Genomic DNA, 16,011 nt, shown 5'->3' with positions numbered 1-16,011 from the left:
GGACTGACATCGGGGTTGGGGGAGACTGAGAAAGATGGGATAAATAATGTATACTGCAATGAAATAGATGAGGGAAAAAACTCTTTAAAAGGGATATGTGATTAGCTATTACTGTCATGACAGGAGTCCAGAGCGAAGGCTGCACAGTGGAGTGGACTTGGGGGGCGGGAGATGGATTGTAAAACAATGAAAGAATTTTACTTTTCAAAGAGAAGAGCGTACTGTGGAGGGAAGGGGTGGGGAGGGAGAGAAGTGCAACAATGAATGAATGGAAATCCAAAGTCTCTGTAAATTTTCATTAAAATAATAATTTTTTTTAAAAAAAGCAGATAAAGGACACAAACTCACCTTTTCAGAGTCTTTTCCTTTGCAATTAACACTGACAACACTGCTATTTGCACGAAGCCACTGAAACTCCCGTAACATCTGTGCTCCTTTGGGTCCGTGCTCGTAAGGTAGGTAGAAGAGATCAGCAAGTAACTGCAAATCCTCCAGAGTCACTGGTTCTGCAGTGTACAAAGGCTTTTCATTCGGACCTGGCACAAACTGCTCCTTGTTGGTCTGTTCATCAGTTTGCATAGGGGCAACATCACTAATGCAATCTTCCTGCATAGACATCTCCGGGGATTTAGATTCAGTTATGCTTTCTTTATCAGTGTCCATTGGTTTCAATTCCTCTGACATTTTAGCTTCAACAATTTCTGTCAGTATTTGATTGTCATTCTTGTGGTCTGATTCTTCCTGTTTTTCCACAACCATGTCCATAGGTTCTTCATCTGGTTGTTTCTTTTCTTCTTCCTTGGTCAGAGCTGCAGGTTCACCACTAAGGGCTGCTCCCTGGCTCATAATCGGCTCCTGGTAAACTGTTGTAACTACAGTCGTGGAATTTAAAGAAGGTGCTGCAACCAGGGGAGTGCCATCAACCACACTTGCTTTAGCTCCACTATGTGCAACCTGTCTACCTATAAAAAGAAAAAGATACTCCGTCATGAGTAACACCAGTATTATTAAAGCATTAGGAACACTAAAGAAATGCTTCCTCATTCTACTTATTAACTGGATCCTCAAATAAATGGAGGCTTGTAATGAAGAGCAATTTCTCTAAATTTCACCGGGAATGTGACTAAGTGGGTGCAGAGGTGATAAAAGATGCCTAAATAAACATATCAACATTTCCTTTAATCTTTTTTAAAACCATATATTTAAAAGCAAATAATGCATTTTTTTTCAAATAATGCATTTTTAAAATAAATTGGAATGCTATTAAGATAAAAGCTATTTATTTAAGACTAATGTAAGCTTTTTAAAGACTTTATTCTCTAGAACCCTAAATCTCATCCAATTTAACATTGTGTAATACTCCAAAGCAAAGAAGTAGACAATGGTGTTGTTTACTTTGTGATTCAGCATGTATAACCTAACCCCCTTTTCAAAGCACTGCCAAACTTACTGCTGTACTGATGAGGTACACCAAATTCCTGTAACCATTCTGTTAAAGCCAGCTTTAGAGCCATCTGTGGACTATAGAGAACATCAGTTTCAATATCTTCATCACTGCCTTCATTTTCCAACTTTATCTGGATTGACACAGTACTGTCTTCACTGTCAGCTACAAAAGAAAGAACGTAAGAAAATTTGGATTACAAAAGGCTCTTGACATGAGAGTAATAAAATGGCAAAGATTAGTTGTTATATTACAACCACAGAAGCAACGAACTAGAACAAGAAAAAAATTCAACCATAAGCAAGTAAGCAAAGTCTTCCCTATTTCTTTTCAGAGACTCCTGATCCTTCCTCAGGAATGGAGCTTTTGCTGTATGTCCCCTCCACCCTACCCTTTCAATGAAAAGTAACTCCTTTTTCTCTCTGTAATTTATCTTTCCTAGTAAACTGCCTTTCTTTTCACCTCTGGGGGGAGGGAAGCAAGAAAGAACAAAACTCTTCAATGAACCGTTTTACCTAAAACAGTCATCTAAACCTAGTGAAATAAAGCAACAGTCATTAATATCCAATGAGCATAGATTAGTGTACTACAAGGTTCAAGGCACTGTGCGCTACATAAAGCCAACAATCCTTACCCTTAAGAGGCTTGCAAGTTAATGGGGAAACTTCTATGAACATAATAAGCGTGACAAGAAATGCCTGAGGAGGGAGGGAAGGAAAGGAGAAAACTAACAGCCCACATGTTTTGTCACCTATATATTTACTACAATAAAAAGTCACTAATACTATTCGAAAGAATAATGACAAAGGTGGCAAAACATTATCAATGTGACTGATGCCAGTGATTACATAAAGAATTGTTGAAGTGACAAATGTTTTGCTATGTATCTTCTTACAATAAAAATTAGCACTCTTCGGTTCAAATCCACCAGATGCTCTGATGGAGGAGAGGCAATCTTCTGTACCAGTCAGATCTGATTTCAGATCTGATTTGACGGTACACACACAAAAAATAATTTTAAAAACACCCCCACTCTTATTTATAACTCTATTTCATAAATAAACTACTGTCTAAAAGGAAAATACATTCCACAAATTAAGCAAAATCTAAATGTGCTTAGTTAAAGAATAAGCAATGTAGCGTAATAAAGCCCCATAAATTGTGATGACAAAAGAACATATGATTAAAAAAAACAACAACAACAAAAAAACATGATTGTCAATAGCTCTAGTTAAACCTAACTCTTTCCAAGGTCAAGGGTCAACAACTACTTACTCATTACTACATCTTTTCTCACGCCATTCATGTTTGATTTGTACCAGGTGGCAAGGGTGTGGATTGCAACATAGTTAGCTTCGAATTCACAATTTGGGTTAGTAAGGACTCCTTTTAACCTTGGGATAAGTTCTGTGGATCTTCCTTTGTATGGGCCCAGAAATAGTCTCTTTTGATCATAATCATTAGCATGGATGTTATCCCAGATAACTGGAGCTCTCTTAATAATCTTAGAGACTTCTTCAATAGACTCTACTGGAATTTCTTTGGAAACAACTTTGGGACCTAGAAATAATAATCACTTGTTAAGAGGATCTTTACAACATACTCTACATAAAAAATTTTATTTTATCATATTTTCCATGTTGTACGTCTTTTTTAATAACTTTTTATTTATTCATTATTGCACATTTCCCCACTTTCCCTCTTCCTCCCCAAGCCCACCTCTCAATGCAACCCTTGTTCCAGACTGTTGCCATACATATAATGCATAATCATATATTCCTTTCAAACAGTTCTTCCCCTCATCTGTTCTAATGCAGTGTTCATTATCTATCCACTCTCCTTATTCCCTCTCCACTCCCCCATGTCTCTCTTCTTTTGTAACAGCACTGTTATGCGGTATTTATCCTTTTGTGATGGAGATATCTCACTTAGCATAATGTCCTCAAGGCTCCACTGTATTGTGCAATGTTTTACTATTTCACTATTTTCTTTTTTTTCTATAATTATATTTTATTAATTTTCATAAACATTTACAAAGATTTGGGGTTTCCATTCATTCATTGTTGCACTATATTTCACTATTTTCAATGCTGTGTAGTATTCCACTGGGTGGACGTACCATAATTTTTCTATCCATTCTTTCATTGATGGGTACTTGGGTTGCTTCCATCACTTTGCTATTGTGAATAATGTTACAATAAACATGGGTGTTCGTTTGTTTGAGCTGTGGCTGTGGTTTCTTTAGGGTAAATTCCCAGTAGTGGAATCACTGGATCAAATGGTATTTCTATTTCCAACTTTCTAGCACCAGACCGTCTTCCACAGTGGCTGTACCATTTTACATTCCCACCAGCAGTGAATACGAGGTCTCATCTCTCCACAACCCTGCCAACATTTGTTGTTTAGCTGCCCTGTTGAACTTTGCTGTTGTTGCTGGGGTGAAATGGTATCTCATAGTTGTTCTGTCCATGTTATACTTTCAATGATTTTTCTTTTTAAACTAATAAAGCAACAAATAGTATTATTCAAAGGTTTGTTTTAGTTCCCTCAATATATACTAAAAAGATTTCTAGAATGCAATTAGTGGAAACTGAATTAGCAGTCAAAAGGTATTTAAAACTTGTATAAATTTCCTCTATACAAGAACTGTGACAGTAAGAAATAATTTTTCACACACATTTTATATCTAATTGAGAATTTACTATAACAAACTCCAACCTAAATTCTGGAAGAGTTTCTGTCATTCTCAGAATGAAAGCCAGTTGACTCTAGGTGATTGTTAACGCTTAATCTAATACAACTTTCCTTACATTAAACACAACATTCTTCTATGGCTGGCATCAACACTCTTTAGCTCAATTCTCTGTATGTCTGCATTATTCAGAAATTTCAATTTACATTAACGGCAGCATCTTCAAAAGATCCATTTTATAAGTTTGGGAGTTTTTTAACATTAAGCAAAGACTGCATAATTTTTTTCAAACAGTATTTTAGTAGTAAAGATAACTTTCTTAATGGTCAATTAAAAACGTCAACTAATCAAAACCTACTTTTTCTTAGGGTTCTGGTTAATAAGGTTCTACTGTACAAATCTTAAAGTTAAAAACTTACCTGTCCAAAGCACCTCAATTCCAGGGAGAAGCTTTTCACCCACAGTTCTTAAGTAAGGAGACTGAGACACATTTGGGTAACAAAAAGTACCACAATACTCTGGATAAAGGGGGAAAAGAAAATAGTCAAGGGTGAAATGGTCAAGGGTGTTTTGTTTTGGGTTTTTAAAAATGTTTTAGGCCCCACCCACCCACTCACAGCCCCACTACTCAGTCATGGTTTTTTTAACTGTGGAAAAATGTCTACCAATTCTATTCATATAAATTATAAAAACCTCCCATGTCATACCTAAAAGAATATAAACTCAAGTGGGTAGTTTATGAATCAACTGGTCTAATCTGATATTCTCCTTTAACCCTTTAATAGTATTGAAACCCCTACATTCCTAACACTTCTACAAAAAAATTAAAATTCCAGCATTTTCTACGTGATCTTGAATGATCTCTTTCTCAGATACAATCTCAGACACCAAGAGAATAAATGAATAATATCATAATAGGTCTACTACAATATACTGCCCAAGACTACTCAACCAGATGATGATGTTATATGCCATCAGGCTATGACTCACAGCAACCCTATCCATTCAACTGCAACTTAAATTATAACCTGGGCTGAATTAGGTAGTTCTCACAATGCAGGAACTCTATCTAGTTAGCTGTAATTTATTAGTCTTTAAAAAAATTCTTCCAAATTAGGAATTTGAGAAATGTCTTCTAAAAAAATATTCCCTGCCCTGATATACCAGGAGTGGAAGAATAAGTAGATATGGATGTGCTCCTGCACAGTGGGCACAACAAAGCCCAAATATGTTCTCTGAAAGGAATCTATTTCAAGACAACTAAATGAATCCCTGAAAGACACAAATTATTAGGTGCTACACAATTAACTGAAAGATTGGCGTTTCAAACCAGGACTTCAAATCAACTTATTCTGGTTTGATTCCCTTAAGAATTTGCACATACACAATCCCTCACCCTCCAGATACAAAAAAATCAGAATCTACATTCCTACAAATCTCTAAGTGACTCTATATACTAAGATAGTGCTAAAATATAGGTTCTGAGCATCTTATAAAAAATGGCAGACCTAATTTCAGTACACCTAGAGTGGAAATGCAATTTTCAGCAAGGATAGGAGTCAGAATGAACTAGTTTGTAGTCCTGGTTCACAACCACCTCAGAAGTCAGGCAAACTGCTCTGCTGTTCGAAGGACACAACCTTTAAAACAAAATGCAGCACTACTCTATACACATGAGGTCACCAGAAGTCAGAATCAACTCAATATAACCTAACAGCAAGTTAACTATAAAGCTATTATATACTATACCTGTAGGACAGAACAGGAAAGTTTCTGGCTCTCCTAGGTATTGATAAATTTCATTTGTGATGGACACCTGGGCATGTGCAAAAGAACTGAATACCTCTTTATCTGCTGCACACATATTATGATCAATATCATCAAAAAGCAAGGCAAATGACCTGCACCCAAACTGAGAAACCTAGAAAGAAAGCAAAGTAAAATGTCACCAGGTCATCTTAAAGACAAAAAGGACTCCAGAATCTGAAGTAAATACATAACAGCTTAAAGCAAAATATTTTTCTTAGTGGGATATTCAAAACCGGATTCATTGCTTTTATAGTCTCAAAAAAAGAAACTAAAAGTGAAAATAAGTTTTGGAAGTCCTCTTTCATTCTTTTTTTGGTGCTCATTAATTTTTGATTAAGATATTGAATAAGGCAGTATACAGAATAGGTAAATGGTAATTTGAGTAGCAATTTTTTTTGAGAAAATGATGTTGTTATTAATAAAAATCACAGCAGAAACCTATTCAAGTTTCTACATGGACAATTTAGTAACATTGCCTACATTCTTCAAGCTGTACAGTATAATCACCTTCCTTCACTGAGTTGTTCCTTCTCAGTAACTTGCTAGCCCCTAAGTTTTCTTTTAAATTTTTCAAGTTGCTATTGTTAATATAACCTTGTACAAAAAACCCTCATTAAGGGAAGTTTTGGAAGCCTGAAACTGTGCTAATCCCAGATCCATCCAACCAAGGATAAAGGTCTAGAGCCTCTTTCATTCTTGTTTTAATGTAATATGCCAACGTGGTGCGATTAATTACATCTTTGGTTTGGTTACAGAAGTACCAACAGACTCAGAAAAATACTAAAAGATAAAATAATTGCAGATGTTAAAAACTTAGTATCTACCACCTCTGTTGCAGCCTTCTTGTCAGATGTTTTATGGGAGCGCATCACACTCAATGCTCCAACTCCCATTCATCACCAACTCCCTCATACTGGATAGCTGCAGAGAGCGTGGGGGGTTTACAATGCCTTACTCTATTCTTAAAGACATGGTAATCCTAAAAACTCTTTGGCAGGTAAACCCAACCTGTCCAAGAATCAAATAGTTCTAAGCAGAACATCTTACACTAATAAGATGATCTTATTTATAACCGATACTTATAAAACACAGGTAAAGAAAATGGAAGCCTTGAAATTTGTAAAATCAAGTTCCCCAACAGTTTATTTTTCATTTTATCAAGAGGAATCTAGTGAAGCATTTGCAAAGGAATCAACCTCTTGCCCATATAAACAAAGGAATTAATGTCTTATAGGTTAACACTCTATACAAATTTTATAACAAATTAAATAAAGCATGCAAGGGCATCCAAGAGTTTTCCATAATGGAAATAAGTAACCCAGAAACACAGGTTTTTGGTCCCCTTTCCATAGTGTCAGCATCTCTGGAACAGAATCTAATAATCAGTCTGTTTATTCTTTGGGTTTGTTTTTTGGCTTTTTGTTTCTTTTTAATGTCATAAAAACATAGAAAACATGGTTTTAAGTACAGAATCAAGAAGCATAGTTAAAAACCAAGGCTGTTACCTGGTCCAATTTGCGTTTCAGTGTAGACACTTCTTTGGGGTTAGAAAAGGTGATATCCAATCCAGGCGAAATAGCATAGATGAATTCTATCTCATATTCTCGTGCAGCAGAGATGAGAGTCATAAGTTGCTCTAAGAACAGAGTTCATCTTTTTAGAAAGCAGCACGGAAAACTAAAAGAATGTTTACTTTGCAACTGAAGAGAAGAGAAAGTAACTTCCTCTAATTTACAGTGAAGTCCCTTAAATTTTACTAAACTGTTCAACTTATCAATAGGCCATACATATAAAAAGGCCCAAGCAGAATGTTATTTAAGGCCAATATGAAGAGGGGGAAAAAAACCAAACTATCGTTTTCATATCTTTATTTGAACCAAGAGAAAAGTTCTCTCTTTTCCCCTTCCAAATAGTTAATTTTTTATGAAACAAGCCAAAATCAATATTCTCTTCCTTTCGCTGTCACGTCTCAACAATTTCTGTATCTAAAAGCATTTGAGAAGTATGTTTCTGTCTTTTTTGCTGTTGTCGTTCTTTTCACTGTCTCTGAACAACTGAAATTTCTGAATAATTCAGAAAGGAGAAACTGCTTTTTTCAGAATCAGAGTTACAGTTTATGCCCCCTACCAATCCTGACTCCGTCTTTACAACCACAGGAAAGGCACTCATTGTAAATCCTGAAGCTTTAGGTATGGGTTTGGATTTATGGCAGACCTGTCCCCATGGATCTTTGACCGTGTTTCATGCCAGAGTGAATCAATCGTAGCCCTGACCCATTTCTTGGCCTCCTTGTTCATCAGCTTCAGGCACTTAAGTGGGATGCACAGTGGAAGGGGGCAAAAAAAAAAATAATCCTCAAGCTTTTAAAATGTGACAGACTCTTTTCCTACTCCCTATCATAGGATATATATTTAATAACTTAATGGTATCCCAAGATAGTAATTTGATTATACTTTGATTTTTGAACACATTAAATTTCGTTACCAACACCACCAGGAAATAATTAAGTTGAAGGCACAATTAAATTATAGACTTGTAAACAATAACATGATGAGATGGGCTAAATTTACTGTCTTCATAATCCAAAATAAACTCCTTGAGATGGGCTTGGCAGTGAAATGTTTTGGTAAGCTACACACATATACTATTTAATTCTACTATAAAAAATGTTCTAAAAAAAAAATGTTCTCTATTGCACTCAGGTCTTCCAAGAAAGTAGGACTTGTTTTAATTTACAAGAAGGTTCTCTGATATACCGCTAAGAATACATATAGCAAGGAAATTCTGCAAAGGCTGTCTACTTCAGTATAGGACTTGACTAGGATGAGATCTTTATTTTTAAATAAATATGCCAAGACATAGAAGCAAAAAGATCAATAAATACTGATCTTTATTTAAAACTGTTTTGGTTTACCATGGATTTTTAAATTCACTTATAATTTGAAACTTGTTAGTGCCATACTATCTTTGATAATTCACATAAACTAAATCATTATCAGATGGAAAAACCCACAAAATACTACATAGTATTTTGTGAAGATGAGATGTTTAATAAAATTCTTGGACAATTATATTTAAAATATAGATCATCTTCTTCACATATTCTGAACTAATGAATCAAAAAAAGAAAGATTACCTGCTTCTTCCACTGAATACATCTCACGCCAAAACATCCTATGTTTGTAGTCATCTTTTGGAGCGTACAAGTACGTATTTAATTCCCATTTCTGAAGCCTAAGAGGAAAGAAAATTACATGTGCATACACTGGCAGTATTTATACGCTATAAATAAGAAATTTTTCCTTAGGTTATCTTAAACAAAGCTTTTAATATTCTACTTCAACTTTTCAGGTCTTCAACCATTTTTAAATCAGAATTTTAAAAATATATTACAAACAATGTCAACAGCTTTGTTTAGTATTACATGAAACAACAGTGTTTTTTTATTGTTTTTGTTTTAAACTTTATTTTATTATTATTTTTTGTGTGTGTACTATCAAATCGGATCTGACTGGTATAAGAGATTGCCGGTCCTTCTCCAGCAGAGCATCTGGTGGATTTGAACCATGCACCTCTGGGATTACAGTGCAGCTTCTTGCCACTAGGCCACCAGAGCTCCCTGAAAGAACAGTTTTAAGCGGAAATATAATTACATCTGATAGCTACATGAAACCCAAAACGTGTGTCGTTTACTCAGGATGTATTTGAAAGCTATTGGCCTTTGTGAAAATATAAAAGACTAAGGTAAAATCACTCCAACTATTATCATCAAATTGTTCTTGACATATAGTACCAGCAACTTTTTGGAAAGCAGTAAGGATTTAAAATTCTCCCCTCTATAAAATTATCTCTTTTTTTAACATTTTGTTTATTTATTGTTGAAAATACAGAACTTAAGTTAAATTCCCAATATAGCAAATGGCATTGTGCTGGTGAAAATAACACAGAGATCGAGGGGAATTACACAGTTGGCCAAAATGTGTAGTATACATTTTGTGTATGTACAAAAGACACCTAGGAAGTACACTTGAAGAATCTAAGAAAAGAAAAAAAATCTAAGAATGACTCTTCTAATTAGGGAGACAGAATGGAATTTAGAAAAGAGAAATCTAATCAGTTGTATCATACCCATTAACCCATTGCCATCAAGTTGATTTTGACTCCGAGTGAAACTATAAGGAAGCCTCATCATGTAGTTTCTAAGGCATTTATTTATTTATTCATTCATTCATTTGTTTTTCATTTCAATGAACAAAAAATATGGAACGCTTCACGAATTTGCATGTCATTCTTGCGCAGGGGCCATGCTAATCTTCTCTGTATCGTTCCAATTTCAGTATATGTGCTGCCGAAGCGAGCACTAAAATTACCTTCTAAAGAGTTCTTTTCGCTGTTCCATAACCCAAGGGCGTCCATAAAATCCTAGGTTCAAAGCAAGAATGAAATTATTTTCCAGTTTACAATATGACAAATTTTTTCTTGAGAAAAACAGGTTTTAAAACTTAACATTACAATCATACTTTTTAAAAACTGTGCAATACTCCATAACCTGGAGGCTACTGTAAAACATTAAGAGTGCTGACATAATAAGGTGACTTTTACTTTTTGTTTACTTTTAAAATTTTACCATAAACATTTTCTCCTTATGCAGTTACTTTAAAATTGTACTTCTTCTCACAGTCAATAAAGACCAAATACATTTAAATCTAACTTTTAAAAGAACCTCCATCTTAAAACGAGTCAGTCTCTGCCACTGATTAAGAAGTGACTCATCACTCCTCCTCCTGTAGGTTTCCTAAGCTGTCAATCACATCAGGAGGAGATCACTTATCTTTCCTCAGAGCCTCTGGTGGATTCCAACTACCAGCAAAACAAAGTCTTTGGGTCAGCAGCACAATTTCCTACAAACAATGCCACCAGAGCTCCCATACAATAAGAGGAGCAAAGTATATAAAACTAGTAACAATAATTACTAACTAGTAAAAGAGTTAGATAGCTTTAAAAGGGAGAAAATATAGGTAAGAACTGAATTAGGAAAAGAATCTAGAAAATATTAAATTTAGTATCACTATTTAAAATTCCTGATACTCAAAGGACTCCCCCCAAAAAAAGCCTGTAACCACATTCCCCAAAAATTTAGCAGACAAGTTGGTCCAAACAGGAAACTCCATTCCAACGGTTTTAACAACTGAAAATTCAATAATGTGACTTGCTATGTATGGTATGACTAGAGTATTAAACAGCAAACTGGTACTGATGCTCCCTAAGGTGCTCCACCACACAGACCTGACATCATTCCTAACCTTTCCAATGTATCTCTCAAATCTGCAAGTGGTGTGGACAAATTCTCATAGATGCTATTAAGGTTAATAAAATACCCCAAACACAAAATGCTCTCTACACAACAGTCTCTACGTAAGTGAATTAAGGACCGAAATTTCTTAAATAACTAGACAGGATAGATGCTGTATATACACCACCACCAATGGCAGACGAAGGAAAATTACTTATACACCAAGATATGAAACACTTCCAAGCTAGACAATTCAGTATTATATTGTGGTCTAAAATATTCATGATTACATAAAGTCTAGTGTTTGTTTTCCTACAGTGTGTAACAATCATTTCTCTTTAAGAAACAGGCATTAAACATTTGGAATCACTGTTATGTTGTTATACACCTTGTAGTCAGTACTACTCATAGCTGACCATAGCGGGTTTTTAGAGGCAGTAAATCACACAGGTGATTGCCCATCTTTCTCCTGTAAAGCAGGTGATGGAATTGAACTGTGTGCTTTTAAGTTGGCACTAAGCAACCAGGGTTCCCTTAGAATCACTCTATTATCAAAAAATTATTTTAGGCGAGCTCTGGTGGCCTAGTGGCAAGAATCTGCACTGCAATCTCACGGGTGCACAGTTCAAATCCACCAGATGCTCTCCTGGAGAAGGAGGAACAATCTCCTCCTGTACCAGTCAGATCTGATTTGACAGTACACACACACACACACACACACACAATAATAATAATAATAAATTATTTTAAGTGTTTAACATTTTAACCTTCAAGAAACCCTAACTGGACTTCGAGAATCAAGTTCATGATTTTGATAAATTAGCATTACAAACAAGAAGCAGTGCTGTTGCCATGAATGATAGCCAACAAACTTTGTGTGTGTGTGGGGAAAACCCCCAAAACCCTTGGAGGACCTGTACAGTATTTGTTATCCTCATTCATTTTAGTAATAATTACAACATAAAAACAACCAAAAATCCAGTTCTCAGGTGCTCAGTCACCAAGACAGTACAAAAGGGAATGGGCGTGGATAAAGAACAAATTGAAAAAGTGAAAACAATTCTATTTGAAAACACAGGGAGTTGTGGCTATTATGTGCAATGGAGTCAGGACCAACCCATAGCTGGGTTTTTAGAGCACGAAAAGAGTCCAGGCAGTTTCTAGGTTACAAAAGCCCTGGAGGGGGTGAGAAGGGGTTTAAGGAATGGAAAAGTTCTGGTGTAAAAAAACAATGTATATGAACTTTTTAAATAAACAGGTATAAAATAAAAATGAATTTAAAAAAAAAAAACAACAACACACTGAGAAGAGGAGCGCCCCTAAGCAAATCTTGCTGGAAGAAGTACATCTCGTTTCTTTCAGCCTTACTATTGTACAAGAAAACCCTCCAAGTCTTTTCAATGTTTTAAAAACTGTAAATTCAGTAAGTGAAGTGTTCAACTGTTTCAAAGTGCAAATTTACCCAGCATTAAAGGGTCAACTTGTCCTTCCATTGACTATAACCTAGGAATTTAATCCAACAAAACTAACTAAATTATTTAAGCCATAAGCCACAGTAAGTTTCTCCACCGTTAACGATGGTTTCCTTAGAAACTCATTGCAATTTAGTGCTGAAATTTCTGGGTCCTCAGCACTGCTCTTCACAATTTTTTTCCCCCTAGAATTTCCTTAACTGTACTTAAGCAAGCTCAATGAATATATATTAGTTAGCAAGTCACATAAATCAGTGTTTTCATAAACAGTGACCCCAGTCATATACAACTTTCCATTCTCCTAAATTCTGCAAGCTCATTAGTTCATGGCTGAACAAACTGTTTTACTTCCTACTATAGCGGCAAATTAGTCTGTTTTCTCCTACAATTAAACCTCATTTAAAATACCGTAACCACCTCCTATTTTCAAATCAATATTCTGTGCCTACATGAACAATGTTGTAGAAACTGATGCTCTTAACCAGGAAACCAGGCCTTCTTTCATCTCCATTATCTTTGCTCTTTTTTAAAAAAAGAGTAATCCCTAGACACACCATTGCATATCGAAAAAGAGATAAGCAACTCTGAGTCAATCAAAATGCTTCAGAAATATGTCAAACTCTGAGCGAGCAACTGACAGATGCTTCCACAGAACAGGAGCCAGAACATTTGTCCTTGGAAATGGTGATATACCACCCCACCCCCCACTTTCAAATTCATTATTCCTTTTTAAGTGGAAATAGGAAGGAGAGCTCTGGAGGCCTAGTGGCAAGATACTGCAGCTGCAATCCTGAAGGCACGTGGTGGAGGCCACCAGCCACAGATGGACAATCTCCTCCAGTGTGATTAACTGCCTCTGAAAACCCACGAGAGGGTTGGTTCTCTCTCTGGTACACAACAAGGCAAGAAAGGCTGTGGTCTTTAAGTTTAGTAGTATCTCAAGATACTCTGAGAATCTGGGGGGGTTTGTGAGGTTTTCTGAGAATCTGTCTCAAAGTCATAACCCTCAAGGCGAAATCATAGTAGTTGGCAAAGAAAGCAATGTTCTAGGCTGCAAATGAATCTTGAAACAGTAGGGAGTGGGGGCTCAACAACAAAAAAATTTCTAAATATAAGAAAAAAAATAACCCAACCAAACCTCAATACTATTAATCAATTATAAAGGTCTTTACTCCAGGAGTACAGACAGGCCTGTGGGAGTGAGTTAATTTTCTTTTCCCTTCCAAGGGCAGAGGCAAAAACAATAGATGAATTTTTAGTTTTTCCATTTTAACGAACAAAACTCTCCAGCAGTAAAATCCTGCGCCTAAAAGGCAGCTTCAAAAACAAGGCCTCCTCCAGGGCCAGCCTGGCTTCAAGCCCAGGAGGGTGGGGCCAAGTCTGTTAGCAGCTAGAAGGGAATTCCAGGCAATTATCAGAACTGAGATTTGCCAAACTCAGAGCCTCTCCTTATTTTAAAAGATCAAACCCACTGCATGAGCCGACTTCAACTCCTGGAAACTCACTGGGTTTCCAAAAAATGGAAATCTTGATGGCAGGAGGAAGCCCATCTTTCCACAGAGCAGCTGGTGAATTCAAACTGCTGACCTTTCCATCAGCAGTCTAACTCAGAACACACTGTGCCTCCCCGGCTCCTTCTCCCTTGTGTAGGACGCTCGATTTTCAAAACTTAGTGGGCTCCCCAGTGATCAGTTACCCTAACGTCAACTCTGACTTCATGAAGACCCCAACTGTGTGGAGCAGAACTGCCTGTAAACAGGGTTTCGGTGTCCGAGTCTGCATATGCAGATGACCAGGCTTCTCTTCTGAGGTGACTCCGGGTGGACCCAAAACCCTCTGGTGAACAGCTGAGCAGGTCTGCACCCCCTGCAGACAACACAATTTTAAACACACTGCCACCAAGGAGACTCCCGACCCAGCGACTACCCTGCAGGGCAGAGAACTGGGACACTGGGTTTCCAAAGCTCATTTTTGCAGAATTCCTCCACCTCAACGAGTCCTAGAGTCCATAAAGAACGCTTTAAGGGGCAGGGTTCGAAACCAACCAGAGAACCCTGAGGATCTGCTTCCGAAGAAAGGTCACAGCACACAAGGGGTTAGTTGCAGAAGACTCCACAGTAACGAAGAAAATGCAACAAAAGGTGCACTGAAATTCTGCACTACGCCTGCCTCTACAAAGACAAAAGCCAGAAAACCAAGCCCGCACACGCTCACGAGCGACCCTATAGACAGATGAGAGCAGAACTGCCCCGCGCAGTGTCCATGGCTGCGGTTTCTAAGGGAGCCGACTGTGAGGTCTCTCCCCCGCTGAGCGGCCGGCGGATCCGAACCTCCCACCTTTCCGTAAGGGCGGGCCAACCCACTGAGCCGCCAGGGCTCCGCCACGAGGGGATAAGGCGTCCCTAACGGGGCCGCCCGCGCCACCGCGCTCACCTTCCACCACTCCGCACAGGAACCTCCGAGCCCCGCCGGCCGCCCCGGCCACCGCCGTGCCCGAAGCCCCGGCCGGGTTGTCATCTCCTGGGGCCTGAGCTGCCGGCGCCTCCAACGACGCTCCCGCGGAGGTGGGCGCTGTTACAGGGTTGGAACTGAGCTCGCTCTCCTGCTCCTCCAGCGCCGCCTGGCTCTCCTTTTGCACCATTCTTCTGCCCACGGCCGCCGCCACCTCTGCAGGTCCTCCTCGGCCTCCGTCCGTTGGGCCGCTGGCCCGGAGCCCTGGAGACGGCCTCGGCTCCGAGCGCGCGCCCTTCCGGCTCCTTCCCTGCCCCCTCCGCCCTTCCCCCTCCCTCTCCGCAGGCGCCCGGATGAGAAGGGCGGCGGCACCGGCGCGAGCCCTTTGTCAGCCGCAGCCTCAGCTGGGAAGCCGGGAGCAGGCGCTGAGAGCGAGGCCGCGACCTCTCGTCCTCTGAACGCAGAGGGCCAGAGCTCCTTCCCTCGTTCTCAGTGAGCCTCTGTTACCGCCTAACTAGCTCCTTCTCCCACTGATTCTCTAGCAAAACCTCAAAACCGCCCTTAGCGCTTGCTGCCCCTAACACTGCGCTTACTGCCCGCTTCCTGTTTATCCGCACTGCGCCTGCGTCGCAGACCGGCTCAGACCGGTCCTCTCAACCCAGCTCCCCCTCCTTCTGGGTCAACCCATTCAACCGCATTCGGTAGGGGGAATTAGAATAAAGGTGAAGTAGAATCTGTAAGTAATGAAGACAGTGGGATGTACCATTTATGCGCTCCACCCTCCAGTTTAAGCCCGGCACCCTGGGACGGACCATTACCGCACCCAGAGAAGGGGAGTATGGGATGAGGC

At 38.6% G+C, this 16,011-nt stretch overlaps 1 protein-coding gene across 2 annotated transcripts in view; it reads right to left on the bottom strand.

The window, feature by feature from the left end:
* MGEA5 (meningioma expressed antigen 5 (hyaluronidase)) overlaps window positions 1-15,797 on the bottom strand; it is a 29,047-nt gene extending 13,250 nt beyond the window's left edge. Inside the window, exons 1-9 of one of the 2 annotated variants that reach the window (XM_006880007.1) lie at window positions 15,144-15,797; window positions 10,316-10,367; window positions 9,082-9,179; window positions 7,451-7,581; window positions 5,886-6,057; window positions 4,556-4,654; window positions 2,720-3,004; window positions 1,451-1,609; window positions 349-962 (exon numbers count right to left, since the gene is read on the bottom strand). In XM_006880007.1, the coding sequence (XP_006880069.1) occupies window positions 349-962; window positions 1,451-1,609; window positions 2,720-3,004; window positions 4,556-4,654; window positions 5,886-6,057; window positions 7,451-7,581; window positions 9,082-9,179; window positions 10,316-10,367; window positions 15,144-15,351 (1,818 nt within the window). In that variant the 5' untranslated portion in view covers window positions 15,352-15,797. The remainder of the gene's footprint in view (window positions 1-348; window positions 963-1,450; window positions 1,610-2,719; window positions 3,005-4,555; window positions 4,655-5,885; window positions 6,058-7,450; window positions 7,582-9,081; window positions 9,180-10,315; window positions 10,368-15,143) is intronic. The other variant, XM_006880008.1, reaches the window with a different exon arrangement.
* Window positions 15,798-16,011: the final 214 nt, after the last annotated feature.

Source organism: Elephantulus edwardii, unplaced genomic scaffold, assembly GCF_000299155.1.
Source record: "Elephantulus edwardii isolate Elephantulus edwardi_28Jun2011 unplaced genomic scaffold, EleEdw1.0 scaffold00006, whole genome shotgun sequence".
Taxonomy (NCBI): domain Eukaryota; kingdom Metazoa; phylum Chordata; class Mammalia; order Macroscelidea; family Macroscelididae; genus Elephantulus; species Elephantulus edwardii.
The sequence above is the reverse complement of the archived record's forward strand: the minus strand, read 5'-3'. Positions and strand labels throughout refer to the sequence as shown.